This window comes from Delphinus delphis, chromosome 13, assembly GCF_949987515.2.
Source record: "Delphinus delphis chromosome 13, mDelDel1.2, whole genome shotgun sequence".
Taxonomy (NCBI): Eukaryota; Metazoa; Chordata; class Mammalia; order Artiodactyla; family Delphinidae; genus Delphinus; species Delphinus delphis.
In genome coordinates, this window is record NC_082695.1 from 51,100,805 (window position 1) to 51,116,211 (window position 15,407).

At 45.3% G+C, this 15,407-nt stretch overlaps 2 protein-coding genes across 2 annotated transcripts in view; one reads left to right on the forward strand and one right to left on the reverse strand.

Annotated features, from left to right (window-relative positions):
* Positions 1-7,644, forward strand: part of FHOD3 (formin homology 2 domain containing 3) — a 493,214-nt gene extending 485,570 nt beyond the window's left edge. The window contains exon 25 of the mRNA XM_060029530.1: positions 6,783-7,644. Within this exon, the coding sequence (XP_059885513.1) occupies positions 6,783-6,865 (83 nt within the window). The 3' untranslated portion in view covers positions 6,866-7,644. The remainder of the gene's footprint in view (positions 1-6,782) is intronic.
* A 3,680-nt stretch (positions 7,645-11,324) lies between these two features.
* The window catches only part of TPGS2 (tubulin polyglutamylase complex subunit 2), a 66,096-nt gene continuing 62,013 nt past the window's right edge, over positions 11,325-15,407 (reverse strand). Inside the window, exon 5 of the mRNA XM_060028922.1 lies at positions 11,325-13,520. Within this exon, the coding sequence (XP_059884905.1) occupies positions 13,516-13,520 (5 nt within the window). The 3' untranslated portion in view covers positions 11,325-13,515. The remainder of the gene's footprint in view (positions 13,521-15,407) is intronic.

The window sequence follows — 15,407 nt, forward strand, 5'->3', positions numbered from 1 at the left end:
TGTCTTCTCAACATCATTACTATTTACTCAGTGCCTCATTATTCTTCGAGCTCATTAAAGCTGGACTGATTCCTCCTCTAAAGACAGCTAAGGGCAGCCACCCTTGTGTACAGGACACATGACAGGAGGATAAATAGAATAAGTCCAAGAGAGAATCAAAATCTTTTCCCTAAACCCAGGTGGAGAGTCACTGCATTTTAGAGGAACAACGTAAGGCTTCGGGACTACAGTGACCAGAGGGGATGGAGCTGACAGCGGCTCTAAGATTCACTGGGGCTGACTTTAAACCTATGGTGGGTGTCAAGCCCTTGTCACTAGAAAAGGAAGATGGGGAAGTAAGGAAGGCATTTGCAGCCTGGGTCTGCATTGGGAAGGTCTTGGAGGCCGGGCTGGATGGGCACAGGAAAGGGACTGTGAAGGGGTTTGAGTCTGTGGACAGGTGAGAGAAATGAGGCCAGATCAGAGCAGGTGCTATCAGAACAGACTCCAAGTCACCTGGAGACAGGTCCTAAACAAGGGTGTACGGGCCTTGTACCCAAGCCCAAGGGGGTGGAAGCAGCCCCCTGCTCTAGAGCAGGGTCAGGCTGGTAGCCAGGACTCTGATGTGGAAAGAAGCTTAGGTAGAAGCTTTGGGGTTAGACAGGTGGTGCCGGAAGAGCTTGGAAGGGTCTCACTGCCCTGAATGGCTCTCTGGTTGTTGTATTTTCGGACAAATCTCCCTTCCAAATTGGGAACTAGCACTTTGAAAAAGGAGGCTGGCTGTGTGTCCTCCACTGTGTCTGTCTGTATGCCAGGCACCCTTTTTCCCCAGAGTGGAAGTTCAAGAGGAGGAGGGAGGATCAGTAAACAAGAGGAACCTGAGAATTTGCCTTTCCTGCGTAAGAGCAAAGTAGAGGGTTCTAGGAAGGGTGCTTTGGAAAGTGCCAAGCACCTTACTGGCAGGGGGTTACAGTAGTTCATTGCCTTTGCTGCCAAGTTCAGATGGAATCCAGTTCCATGCTTGGGAATTTGTACAGTCATACAGCCGAGGAGACTGTTCCCGTATAAATGGCTTGGCCTCACTGAGCCTCAGTCTTCTTTGATACAGTGAAGGCGGTCATGCCAGCCTCCCGGGATGGTTTTGAGGGTTAAGCGGGGCACCTATGACGGGTTCTCAGCACCCTCCTTCCCTTCACACTTCTGTCCAAGGGTCCCAAACATGGTAGGAATGTGAAGCTGCCTGCAAGCGTTTAGGAGCTGCCAGGGAAGTCACCCATGAGCCTGTGCACAGAAACCACACCTGCCCCCTTATCACTTTGCTCCCGTCACCCTCCTGGCTCCTCGTCCACCATTGTCCACCTCACTTGGCCTGCTGTAAATGTAGACCAGACCCATCTTCCCCTCTCTTTTTACCCCCAGGACACTGGTGCAATGGCTTGCCCCTGTGCACGGAAGCCTGGATTGTTAGCAATGTATGTGTCTAGTATTGTTGTGACATCCCAGTAAGCACTAAACAGCTAGACTTCATCTGGAAAGGGGGAAGGCAGTTCTGTCCTGCCCAGGACTTGCAATAATGCTGAGAACTCTGAGCTCAGAAAGCAATGGAGAGAACTGTTTCATTTCTTTCCACCCAGGCCAGATTCCATCCTCTCCCTGTCCTCCCCAACAACGTGACTCATAAGAAGCAGTCTGCTTTTGCATTCCAACTGATTGCTTTCTGTTCAGTGCTTACCTAGGAACCAAAGAGATTATTGAGGAGCACTGGGTGTGAACGTAGCCACAGGTGTAGGAGGGAAGTGGGGTAGGGGCACTGCGCAGCCAAGACCGTGGCCGGACCAGTGGCTGTAGAAAGCGCCTGATACCATAATATTGCCGAGAGCCATCTCAGCATGAGTGAACTTAGTTCCGGGTTAGGCAGAATTCGGAGGCTTCAGCCCTATCACCACAAAGGCCGTTGCCTTCATGAGCGGCCCCCTTTCCCCGCATCTCACTCAGATGGCAGTGTTCTAAGTCAGGGATCTGAATCTCCTGGGGAGGTTAGAATGCACTGTCGGGGCCTCTCCCAGGGACCTTGGGTCTTTGTGCTCAGGCTGAGTCTAAGAAGTCGAGTTTAAATCAACCAGGTCTGGGAACCTTGGCTTCTTGTCATTATTATTCCACGTTTTATTTTCTTAGCTTTTGATTTTGAAAGAATTTTAGACTTAACAAAAACGTCACAAAAATAGCACAGAGCGTTGCCTTACATCCTTCACCCAGCTTCCCGTCATGTTAACACCCTGCACACGGTCGGACAATGCATCAGAAAATTAACTCAGCTGCAGGCTTGACTCAGGTTTCAGCATTTTCCCCCTAATGCCCTCTTTCTGTTCCACGATCCTACCCAGGGTCCCACGTTGCATTGTCGTCCTGTCTCCTTAGTCTCCTCTGATCTGTGGAGGACATTTCATGACCTTGACACTTTTGAAAAGTACCAGTCAGTGAGTTAGTTTGTAGAATGCTGTCAATTTGGGAAACCTCTTCTTTTAATGGATGGGATTTTATGACGGAGGGTGGAAGTAAGAAAAATAACCCAAATGGTTAAATAATTGACGTTGACCAAAAAAACAAAAAAACCCAAACCCATGAAAATCCCATAGAATATCTAACATCGAATCACTAAGAATGATACACCTTAAAACGATTCCCAGTATTTATGTCCAAAGAGGCAGGACTGGGCCTGCCGTTTTTCTCCAGTCGCAAACAGGTCCCTCCAGGAACAAGGGCTGCACAAATCGACAAGCAGCATTTGAATACCAGTGGGGCCAGTTACCTCCCAATCCCAAGAAGCAAACATCTTCAAGTTCTGATATGAACCCCTGTCATCCTAGACACAGTGCTCTTAGTATACTCGATAGAACAATTTTTAGGATCTTCGGGATTACAAAACAAAACAAAACAAAACACACACACACAACTTATTTCCAAATTGCTTGACATTATGTGCAAAAAATGAAAAAAAAAAAAAAAACCCTGTCAGTGATCCAAAGGTGAAAGAGCACACATGTGGGTTTCCGTCACATGGAAGTAAAACTCGGTCCATTTGCCATCAACATGAAAGACTGTCAGAACATGTGCTGCCAGGCGCGTCAGGGCACAGTTGTTTCCAGGGTGGGCTCTGATTCAAACGTCCTGGCCCCAATCCTTCTCTTCCCCTTACTGTGTACGTAGGGGCCAGAGACTCGATCTCTCTATGCCGCTGCTGCTCGTTCCTTGGGGAGATGAGCACAGTCCCCATCTCATAGGGTTTCCACAGATACGGGGTGAGAGAATCCATGGTAGTGCTCAGGAAATGGCAGCCACCACTGCCATTATTCTCAGATGCACATCAGCAAAGAGTTGCCTGGGAGCACTTTGTAGGATCAAAACATTTTTTTTTCAATTCAAGGGAGGGGGGAAAGTAAGAGAAAACGAACTTATGATTCTTCCGTGAGCCCCAGACCCCCCTGTGCTGCGTGTTGACAGCAGAGGCACCTCTGTGTCAGACCCCGCTGCTGACATCGTGAGAGCCGTCCCAAGCGCCTGGGGCATCGAGTGGCTGCTGGTGCCGGCAAAGTGCCCCATGCCATCTATGGAAGGAGCGCGAGGCAGACAGGGATAAACATTTCCAGGGCCTGTTCTCTGTTAAGCAGCTGCGGGGCGGGGAGGCTGTCACATGTGACAGGCTGGCGAGCAGCTCTGCTGCAGCCAGGGCATTCAAGTGGGAAGCGGGAAGGGGGAGCAGTGGAGAGGGGCCCGGACGTTATCTTATCAGACGTCAGCCAGCCCTCCCCCCTGCACCCCTCCCCCCTGCCCCCCGCCTGCCAGCATTTGAGAAGTGCTAGTTGAGAATTCCCTATCTGATGGAAGGCTTGTTCCTGTTGTGCATGTTCCATATCCTGCCAGCTCCTGCGTGTTGGTCCTCTCATTCTCATATGTCCTCAGCCCTTTTTTGCTTTCTGGAAACTTTCTGCGTGAGAGCCAACTCCTGTGCGGACAGGGTCTGCTGCCCTGCGCCCTTCCCCTCACTCCGTGTTCCTGTCAGCTCCCGGCCTCCTTGGTGGGACACTTGGCTCAAGGTGGAGGCTCATGTAACGTCTATTGAATGAATGAGTTAACTGACGAGCAGGTAGATGGACAGACACCGTAACAGGCCCTTTGCATGCAGGACTGGAATCAGGGTACAAAACTGATTTCAACTGATTACCTTCATTTCATACCTTCTTTCAAGAGTCTTTAACAAGGGAAGGGTTCAAATTCTTAAGGTCCTTTTCAGGGTTAATGTATTTCTGGGAGAATTTATCTGAATTGTCGTGAAGGCCCACAGAAAGTAGGGCTCCATAAACGGGGCCGATTTTTCTATGAATACCTGCCTTTCAGGGACACATCTGGCAAGCAAAGGGACCTTCACTTATACTGGCTTTTCCCCACAGCAGAGGAAAGCCCAGGCTGGGGTGGGCAGGAGGGTCCTTAGGGGTCTCGTGCATCAAAGCTGCGAGTAGACCGTGAGGCTGAGGGCAGCAAGGCTGGTGCAGCACCATTAACCTTTGTTCTGTTCTCTGAGCTGGTCCCAGACAGGCTGGCCCGATGCCCATATCTATTAGCAGGTTATTGCCTGTTCCGTAAGGTGCCAGGGTCCTCACTCAAGTATTTACATGAAATGAACCCTATAGTTCTAGGGCTAAAGCAGACATGTGAACAGAACTGTAAGAGGCATCTTTCAATGCCATCAGTTCGTGGAGTCTTCTGTGGTCATTTGGCCACGTGTGTATACCTCAAGGCACAAAGGTGTGGTTCCTAGCCCGTGCCACCTCCTGCTGCTAAGGAAACGTAAGATGCCCTCCTAGTGCAGCATGGACTTATTCAGGCAGAATTTTGGATCTTGGATAAGAGGTCTCAGCAGTCCTTGTCAAGGATGAGAAATATTTCATCTTGTTTTCTGCCATTAAAGTTATTATCTTTCTTTAACAAACACTTGAAGGAGTGTTTAAAGAACATAAAGGGTATTACAAACTAGTATTTTTATTGCCGCCCCATAGAACGAATTCCATTACTCAGTTAAATGCAGTCTGCCTCCAGCCAAGGCTCTGGAGCCAAACATTTTGTCTGGATGAGTTAAATACTCAGTCTGGAGCCCAAGGGGTCCGGGGTTGCGGGAGGGTTAGCCAGTGTAGGAGCAGCTGCGGACGGGTGGCTCTAGGGCCCTGAGCTGGGCTTGAAAATACAGCAGCGTGCGGTGGCATGATCTGAGGGTACCCCTCACCACAGAGCTTTGTGCATCTATAAACCCATGCTTAATGTCTGTGAATCTTCCCTAAGTGTGTCCATTCTTTGAGTTAAAGTGCTAAGCGCACAATAGGTTCTCCATGAAGTATTTGTTGACTGACAGACGGATGGATTGGGTGTTGGCTCCCAATCAGAGTGCTGACTCCTGGGAGAGAAGAAAGTATTTATTAGTAGATATTAGCCGCTGTTTATTCTACCAGAGGCCTAGCTCTTTCCGATTCTTTGTCCGTGGGCTACGTGGGCTTTTGCCCAGGGGAGGCGTCGATTTGGGCGTTGCTGCAGACACACGAGGTGGGACCCTCACCTCTGGGGAGGCCTTGGAGGACACAGGCCCTCTTGTCATAGAGGGGGCATGGGGAATTAGGTCTGGCAAGGAAGGTGGGAAAACACTAAGGGTGAGCTTTACTTTCTCCACATTCTGGTCAAGGGCCTTCCCTGAGGATCTCAGGGACTCCAGCTGACTGAGGATTTATGGTAGATGGTAGATCTGTAACACATCTCTTCTGAAAATAGAATACCCAAAACTCTGTATGACTTCCATACAGAGTAGGCCAAATACAATTTATCAACTAAGGAAAATGTAATTAGGAACCTTTCAAATAAAAGGACCAGTCTTGGAAGGGGCAGCTGCCTCATCGTGCAGCCTTATTCAGCCTTTATTTTGACATCGAAATTGATCAACACTAAACAATGGAAAACCCATAATGTCAGGCTAAACATAAGCCAATTCTAAGTCAGTTAAATATGAGTGTGCCTCCAGCTGCCAGTTGTAAACCTCAGGGCGGGGAGGTCACTGGTCCTCCTTGAGCCTTGTGTGTTTCACAGAGAACATCCCCCAAATCCACTCAGAAGTTTGGCAGTTTGCTCCTTGGCATCCAGTCTACGAGGAGTCACTGGTTATTCTCTGTAGAGGCCCTTTGATGAGTTGAGACTAAGACCCTGATGCTCGTGGAGAGCTCATCCTGACAGCTACCCCTTGCGCCGAGTTCCGTTAATGCTTTGCTGCGGGGCCTCTACAGAGGTATGTCCCTGCAGATTTGCGGGATTATTTTACCTAATTTGCATCACTGGAATTTGCATTTTCCTATGCTCAGTAATTCCTTTTCCAGCTCTGATACGCTCCTTATGCTGAGAAAGGCTGAGCTCTCAACATGCCACCTGCATTTTGTAGTTTGCACCATTTCTCAGACACCTCATGAGGGTGGGCCTCTCCTCCCCACCCCCTCCTCTTACGAGGTCCCCTATCTGCCTGACTTTCCAGGTCAGTGCCTGTGTCATCTTCAGGTCAGTCCCTGGCAGCCCCTAGATTTTCCCTGCCCTGGTGGCCAGCCAGCCAGGGCACTTCAGCAGGAGTAGGACGGGACCAAGTGTCCGTGAGCGCTGTGACTCCTCTGGGAGTCCTTCGGGGGAAGGAGGCCTGTGGCCTGACTGCCACGTGCCTGGTTGCTAACACCGCCTTCTCTTCTTGTCCCTTCGCCTCTGGTCTGCCGGCGCCGCTGCAGTGCGGAGGACCCTGAAGAGCGGCCTGACTCCGGAAGAAGCCAGAGCCCTGGGCCTGGTGGGCACCTCAGAGCTGCAGCTGTGACCCCCTGGTGCCCTAAGGTGTGTGCCCGTGCAGAGTGCAAGCTCCTGCTGGAAGGAACCCCTCCGGTGGGAGGTGAGGAGACTCTGACACCCAAAGGTTCTGAAAGGGGTGCCCATGCCTAGGTGTCACCGAGTGACTTGCGTAGCCCGCTGTGCACTGACATGGATCTTGGAGTCCCCTTCACAGACTTTCTTCATCATGTCAGCTGTGTTTCTCTTGTTTCCTTGACACCTGGCTTAGTAGTTCCAAAGCGTGACACCTTTTCTGTGCAAGGAACAGCCCTTTTAAGGAGCAAATCACTTCTGTCACAGTTACTATGGTCATGAGGCAGTTTGATTAGGTTCACAGACTGGGTCTCTCCATAACACCAGAATATCCAGATGTAAACTCCGAAATTGTACACAAAAGAAAACACAGGTTGTCTACCAGTTGTGGATTTTAGATGTACTAAATGTTTATACAAATTCAGAAATGTACACCATGTTTCAAATACTAAATAAATAGAGTTTAATGCCATAACTGGAAATTTTCATTCTCCTGGTGCAGGACTTTAAACGGCTCCATAGGCTAGCCCCCTTCTGAATTAGCAAAACCTTTTCTCGGGTTCATCAGAAGGACCGTGGCTCAGAATGGCCTCCAGGCCCTTTGGGTTTCCTTTTTTTTTGTTGTTAATTGAGTGAGAAGCACTGACATGTGCTCTTTGTAACTCCAGATTAATTAGGCATCAATCTTCGTGGCAGTACAAGTTAGCAATAACCTCACGTGTATTGCCTTACCCGTGTGCTTTGTTTTTGCTCCTTCGTGATGTAGAAACAAAAATTAGAGTAGCATTTTAAAAATCTGAACTGTTCTGCAACTCATTCACTTGCTTGTTATGTAAAAATTCATTTTCTCAAAAAAATTTACCAAGTCACCAAAACAAAATGAAAATTTAAAGCTTTGCCTGCAGAGAACTTCAGAAGTGTTGTCCTTGGCACTCAAGTGTAGGTCATCAGCAGCTCAGGTGTCCAGAGGGCAAGGCGCAGTGAGGAGCTCTCAGCAACCGCAGAGCCACGCTGAGGGGCTTGATGCCCAGGTGGTGGCCAAGCCCTCCACAGAGACCCTCAGCCCAGGGTCACATGGCTCCCTGTGAAGAAACTCTGCCTCTGAAAATAGGGAAGGGTCAACAATTGCAGCAGGTATTCAATGGGGGCGGTGCCAAAATATCATCAGGTCACCAATTCTATCTGTGCCTTTTAAAAAATTAATTAATTAATTAATTTTTTGGCTGCGTTGGGTCTTCGTTGCTGCACGCGGGCTTTCTCTAGTTGCAGCGAGTGGGGGCTGCTATTCGTTGCGGTGCGCGGGTTTCTTATTGTGGTGGCTTCTCTTGTTGTGGAGCACGGGCTCTAGGCATGCGGACTTCAGTAGTTGTGGCACTCAGGCTCAGTAGTTGTGGCTCGTGGGCTCTAGAGCGCAGGCTCAGTAGTTGTGGCACATGGGCTTAGTTGCTCCGTGGCATGTGGGATCTTCCCGGACCAGGGCTCGAACCTGTGTGCCCTGCATTGGCAGGCAGATTCTTAACCACCATGCCACCAGGGAAGTCCCCTGTGCCTCACTTTCAAAACCTCTGTGACCGTGCATTCCTGAATCTGGGCAAATGTGATTTAGAGACAGGATGCAGTCCTATAGTCTAAAGAGCTGAAGATAATATATTCACCCCACAGGCTTCTGTGACTGTCCCCCCCCCCCATCTTCTGCATTTCCACTATCAGGGAGACAGGGAGCTCTTTCAAGCGGGCATTTGTCAAATAATACATGATGCATGTGAGCCCCCCAGTGTGGAACCTACAAGAGTTAGGTCTGTATATTCCAGACAATTGAGTTTATTTAATCACTTTATTGAAAAGGGTGCATAGAGTATCAATGTTTATTTCCTTATGGTTCTAAATAACGTATAATATTCTGCATGTGGTTTAGTAGTTTATGAGAGCCTTGGCACTGAATATTAACGTGGAATATCTGTATCACTGGGGATTGTGATGGGCAAGCAGAAGGAAGACGCATTTTTTTTTTCACCATTTAGTGAACAAATACTTTGATGCCCTTCCGGGGGCCCCTGGTGTTCTGCTGAGAGTTACTGCTTTAGAATAAAAGGTCACATTTGGAAGGAAGTGACTGAATAAATCTAATGTTAATTTTATTTTAGGGCTTAAAAAATTCTTAGAGGGAGTAAGCTCGGTCAACTAATTTCTTGGTTACAGCTAGGTAAAGCGTGTCTCTTTTTATTGGGAATTGGTTTAGTAGTTTTTAGTGAATCTGAAGGATTTTTTTCTATTGCTCACTTCCTCTCTCCTTGTCGCCACTCATTCTGGCTGCCTCTATTAGTGTTTTTAATTCAAGAGGTTAAATTTCTCTAAAAGACTTTTGAGAAGCATTAAAGTGAATGATACTTCACACTTGTGAGATGCTGTTGCTAATTGTGCTGGTCACCACCATATATATTCTTGTGTCTATTTCTTAATCTGGGTTGAAATTACAAAACTGCTGGTAAAGAAAGGCAAATACTTTAAAGATGCCTGGGTTTTGGTTTCTTTGGAGTCTTAAGGTTTTTACTTTCTATTTAAAAAATAACACTGAGGGATTTGGGGATGGAGGGGAGGGTGCACAAAGATATACCATGCTTATGGATTGGAAGAATACTGTTAAAACAACTATACTACTCACGGCAATCTACAGATTCATTGCAATCCCTATCAAAATACCAATGGCATTTTTCACAGCAGTAAAACAAATAATTCTAAAATTTGTATGGAAACACAAAAGACACTGAATAGCTAAAACAATCATGAGAAAGAAGAACAAAGTTGGAAGTATCACACGCCCTGATTTCAAACTATACTGCAAAGCTACAGTCATCAAAACAGTATGGTACTGGCACAAAAACAGACACATAGATCAATGGAACAGAAAAGAGAGCCCAGAAATGCCACACTTACATTGTCATAATTAATCTACAACAAAGGAGGCATGAATATACAATGGGGAAAATATAGCATTTTAAATTAATAGTGTTGGGAAAATTGGACAGCTACATGCAAAATAATCAACCTGGACTACTCTCACACCATGCACAAAAATAAATTCAAAATGGATTAAAGATTTAAATGTAAGACCTGAAACCATAAAACTTCTAGAAGAAAACAGGCAGTATGGTCTTTGACTTTTTTTTTTTTTTTTTTTTTGTGCTCAGGCAAGGGAAACAGAATAAACAAATGGGACTACATCAAACTAAAAAGCTTTTGCACAGGGAGAGAAACTATGAACAAAATGAAAAGACCACCTACTGAGTGTGGGAAGACATTTGCAAACAATATACCTGATAAGTGGTTAATATCCAAAATATCCAAAGAGCTCCTGCAGCTCAACATAAAAAAAAGAAAAAAAACCTGATTAAAAAATGGGCAGAGGGGACCTCCATGGTTGTCCAGTGGCTAGGACTCCATGCTTCCAATGCAGGGGGTGCAGGTTCGATCCCTGGTTGGGGAGCTAAGATCCCACAAGCTGCATGGCATGGCCAAAAATAAATAAATAACAGTTTAAAAAAATGGGCAGAGGACCTGAATAGACATTTTTCCAAAGAAGACATACAAATGGTCAATAGGCACCTGAAAAGATGCTCAACATCACTAATCATCAGACAAGTGCAAATCAAAACTACAATGAGATATCATCTCATACCTGTCAGGATAACTATTAAAAAAAAGACAACAGGGGCTTCCCTGGTGGCGCAGTGGTTGAGAGTCCTCCTGCCGATGCAGGGGACACGGGTTAGTGTCCCGGTCTGGGAAGATCCCACATGCCGCAGAGAGGCTGGGCCTGTGAGCCATGACCGCTGAGCCTGCGCGTCGTCCGGAGCCTGTGCTCCGCAACGGGAGAGGCCACGACAGTGAGAGGGCCGCATACCGCAAAAAAAAAAAAAAAAAAAAAGATATACCCTAAAAAAGACAACAAATAAGTATTGGGGAGAATGTGGAGAAAAGGGAAACCTTGTTGCTGGGAATGTAAATTGATGTAGCCACTATGGAAAACAGTATATAGGGTCCTCAAAAAATTAGAAGTAGAACTACCATATGATCTAGCAACTCCACTTCTGGGTATTTATCTGAAGAAAACAAAAACACTAATTAGAAAAGATATATGCACCCCTATGTTTATTGCAGCATTACTTACGATAGCTAAAAATATAGAAGCAACCTAAGTTCCCATCAATAGATGAATGAATAAAGATGTGGTATATATATATATATATATATATATATATATATATATTCACACACACACACACAATAGAATGTTACTCAGCCATAAAAAAAGAATGAAATCTTGCCAATTGTGACAACATGGATGGACCTAGAGGGTATTATGCTAAGTGAAATAAGTTAGACAGAATGACAAATACCATATGATTTTACTTTAATGTGAAATCTATACATGAAAACAAATGAACAAACAAAACAGAAACAGACTCATAGATACAGAGAACAAACAGGTGTTTGCCAGAGGGGAAGGAGTTGGGGGAAGGAGAGAGATAGGTGAGGGAAATTAAGAGGTACAAACTTCCAGTTATAAAATAAATGAGTCACAGGTATGAAATATACAGTGTGGGGAATATAGTCAATAATTACATAATATTTTTGTATGGTGACAGATGGTAACTAGACTTGTGATCATTTTGAAATGTATAGAAATATTGAATCACTGTGTTGTACACTAGGAAAAAACTAACATGGTGTTATAGGCCAATTATACTTCAAAACAAACTCTTAGAAAAAGAGATCAGATTTGTGGTTACCAGAGGCAGCAGGTGGGGGGAGGAGGAATTGGATGAAGGCAGTCAAAAGGTACAAGCTTCCAGATAAGGTAAATAAGTCCTAGGGATGTAACGTACATGATAAATATAATTAACACTGCTATATATTATATATGAAGTTGTTAAGAGAGTAAATCCTACGAATTCTTATCACAAGAAAAAAATACTTTTTTTCTGTTTCTTTAATTTTGCATCTATATGAGAGGATGGATGTTCACTAAACTTACTGTGTAATCATTTCATGATGTATGTAAGTCAAATCATTAGGCTGTATACTTTAAACATACACAGGGCTATATGTCAATTATATCTAAATAAAACTGGAAGAAAATAAAGATATTCCACAGAGGATTGGCGCAGCACATTAAAGGTATGGCATTAAATCCACCACGAGGTAAGTAGGACACCTTCTGTTCCTCTGTGAGCGGCAGGCTTTCTTGGACTGCGATAGGTCACTGCAGTACTTGGACTATTCAGTTGGCCTAGCTAAGCAGAGGCCTTGGCTATTGCTCTTTCAGAAAACAGACCAGAAGTCTCATTTTCCTTCAGAGAGACTCTGCCTAGAAATGCTTTTTAACCCTGTGCTGCTTTCTGGGAGGGGGGTTCCACAGGGTGACAGCCAGACACTTCTGGGCACGGCAGTGGGCTAGGAGACAGAAGCAGTCACCCCTTCCAAAAAACATTTGAATTGAGTACCCAATGGAAAAATTATATTTTTGTAAACCCCAAGTTTCAAATAAGAATCTAAAATGTTGCTATACAGAAAGAGATGGATGCCTGGGCAAGCTTTTGTAGCTGTTCTATCCAGCCTCAGAAAAAAATGGTGTCCTTGATGGTATGCTGATTTAGGTCATTTTGACTGGAGCTCAGCACACAGCAGCTGGTGGTAGACCTGGCTACAGAATTAGAGGAATTCAACCAACATCAGAGCGCTTCTTGGCTCAGAACATTAGGCCTAAGATTGGAAGTGACAAGGGAATAAAGGAGTCCATTCCCAGTGTAAACCATCCTCAGATATGCAGTCTCAGTGGAAAATGGGCTCTGATCTAGAAGCCCGTCAGTAGGTGGTATAAAAAAACAACTTGTCTATCTATGGAAGAAGAACTTGTCCTGAAATTTGTAAAGGTTACAGAAGTTTAAACAACTCCCTAAATCAACATCTGTAAATGGAAGTTCACCTTTGGGTTAAATTAAGCTTTATAAGCTTGTGTTTATAGAAGAATGTTGTAAGACTAATTTTTAAATTTGTCTTGTGCTTGATTGAATTTTTCCTATTCTTGATATTATAATATTGAAGGTGATTTCCCATTTTTTTAAATGGCCAAAAACGTGATTTGTGAGGATGGTAATTAAGGTCACAGCAGTCTGTTTTAGAATCTCATGTTTAAAGGAAAATAGTTTTTCTTATTAAGTTGTTCAATCAACAAGCCTATATTCTAGAATCCCAACACTCTGTCTAGAACCTGTGTGGCCATGGTCTAGAGCCACCTATGGGAGCAGGTGTGCCTCAGGAACCACCAGAGATTTAAACAGAGATCCTCAAGTGCAATCTGTATCTCCGTCTCTCCCAAGGGATGACCTCATTTAAAGAAAAAACAGTTTAAAGGTATAAAGTTGGGAACTGGAGCCTTGGTAAAGGTAAGCTGTTTTCCCAGAGGTTTAATCTTGCCCTTAGCAGATTGTCCCTCACTGTGCAGCTTTTGCTTGAGGGACGAGGTGTCTCTGTTGGTCTTGAACTATTCTGAGGGCTGTTTGTGTCCCTGCTCTGGTTGCTCTCCGAGGTATTCTTTACCACTCTTCATGCTGTGAAAAAAGAAAAAGGTTAACTGATCTGTAGAGGAAGAGAAAGTGATTTGAGAAATGTGACTTCTTGAGCGATTACTTCTGAACTTGGGAGTGTGTTCTCAGTCAGGCCCACCTGCTTCCTGGGAGGGCAGAGGAGATGAACTGCTTTAAGATGTAGAAAATTTGCACCTTCATTTACCTCAGCTTTCCATGCTGGAGACCGTGCAGAGCCCTAGAGGCTGAGCTGCTCCCGGGCCTTTGGCTACAATGTGGGGCAAAGCCCAGAACCCACACCGGCCACTCTGCAGCCAGAGAAATGGGCCCTTTTCCAAGGTATGCAGTGGCATGCTGACTCATCCCTGGCCTTCCATGTGAGCCAGGGGTTGTAAAAACAAAGGATGAAAGGATGCTGTATCTTACAAAAGTATATTAAATCGAGTAAATGTCCCTGTTCTTTGTTGAATATAGCATGTTATGAAAAGGCTTTGCAGCAGTTATTCTGAGATTTGTTATGTAAAAACAAGCCATGCGTGGTCTAAGACAGGGCTGCCCAACAGAACTGTGATGCTGGAAATGTTCTATATGTGCCCTATTCCAATATGGAAGCCACTAGACATACATGATTACGCAACACTTGAAGTGGGACTAGAGAGACGAGCAGAATTTTATTTACGTTTAATGGCTACCTGTGGTTAGTCACTACTGTACAGTACTGGATATCACAGGTCTGAGAGATCACATCCTTTTATGTACTTTGTTGCTGTTTATTCATTTTACAAAAAGGAAGTTTTTATGTGAAATTGTGTATAGAATTGCTCTGGACTGCTGTTCTATCAAGAACTTAAGTACAGTGTCTAAGAAGCTATGTCCATTGCCTGCCTACATTGTGCCCTGAGCCTTGGGAGTTCTTGTCCTCAGTGGAGAATTCTGTGATTGATGTTCACTGCCATCAGATACGCACTCTTCTCTCCCTACATACCCCACCTAGAGGATGCGCACTCTCCTCAGCAGAGTCCACATCAAGGCTGTACGCGTGACCCAGTGATATACGCCGTGGCCAAGAACACGTCTCCAACAGCTAAATCCACCCTGTAATAAAGCTTTACAAAGCATCACTTCGTTCTTGTATTGCTTTCACCATGGTCCTCACTACTGCATTTCACCCTTATCATCTGGGAGGCCTTCTCTCAATATGAGTTTGTCCACGTGAGACGAATTGGTTGGATATTGGCAAACATCCAGTTAGATGGCTGCGTTTATTTGAAGTGCTGCCTCTACCAAGGTGGGTATTGGGCAAGGCCTGGGTGTTGGGTGCTATACGAAACGTAAGGATGTGTGCCCACAAACATCCCACTTCTGAAACCACAAACAGAGGGACATTGTCTGATAAAAGATTTCTGAGTCACAGCCAGTGAGTGGCAAGAGGCAGTCTGGGAGAGACTGTTTGGATGCCAAAACATTGGCATAGCAGCAACATATCACATAACAGGGTCTCCTGAGAGAGGTGGTCTCTGAGCTGCGTTGCCTCTAAAATAAAGCACTGGTTGCATTTTGAGGATTTAAATGAACATTTAAACTAACAGCATTTTCACAACTTTTCTTCTCATTATTTGGTAGTCCGTTCTATTGGTCTATCCTGGATTTAATTATGTGGCAGCTCCTGATTTAGCACAAAATTATGAATTAAGTTTAATCTAATATTTCATGTGGTTTCACAATAAGCAGCACAGCTTGCACTGGTAAATTAAGGCCCCCATCTCAACTACCACTGAGGACCCAGAGGAAACAAGGCAAGATGATTAAAAGTTAACTGAGTGGTACAGGCATGAAGTGCTCCCCCCTAGAGTGGGCTCTCCTTGTGAGCTCAGCTTCTCAGAAGCTTTGAGGTGGAGGTAGACTGGAGCT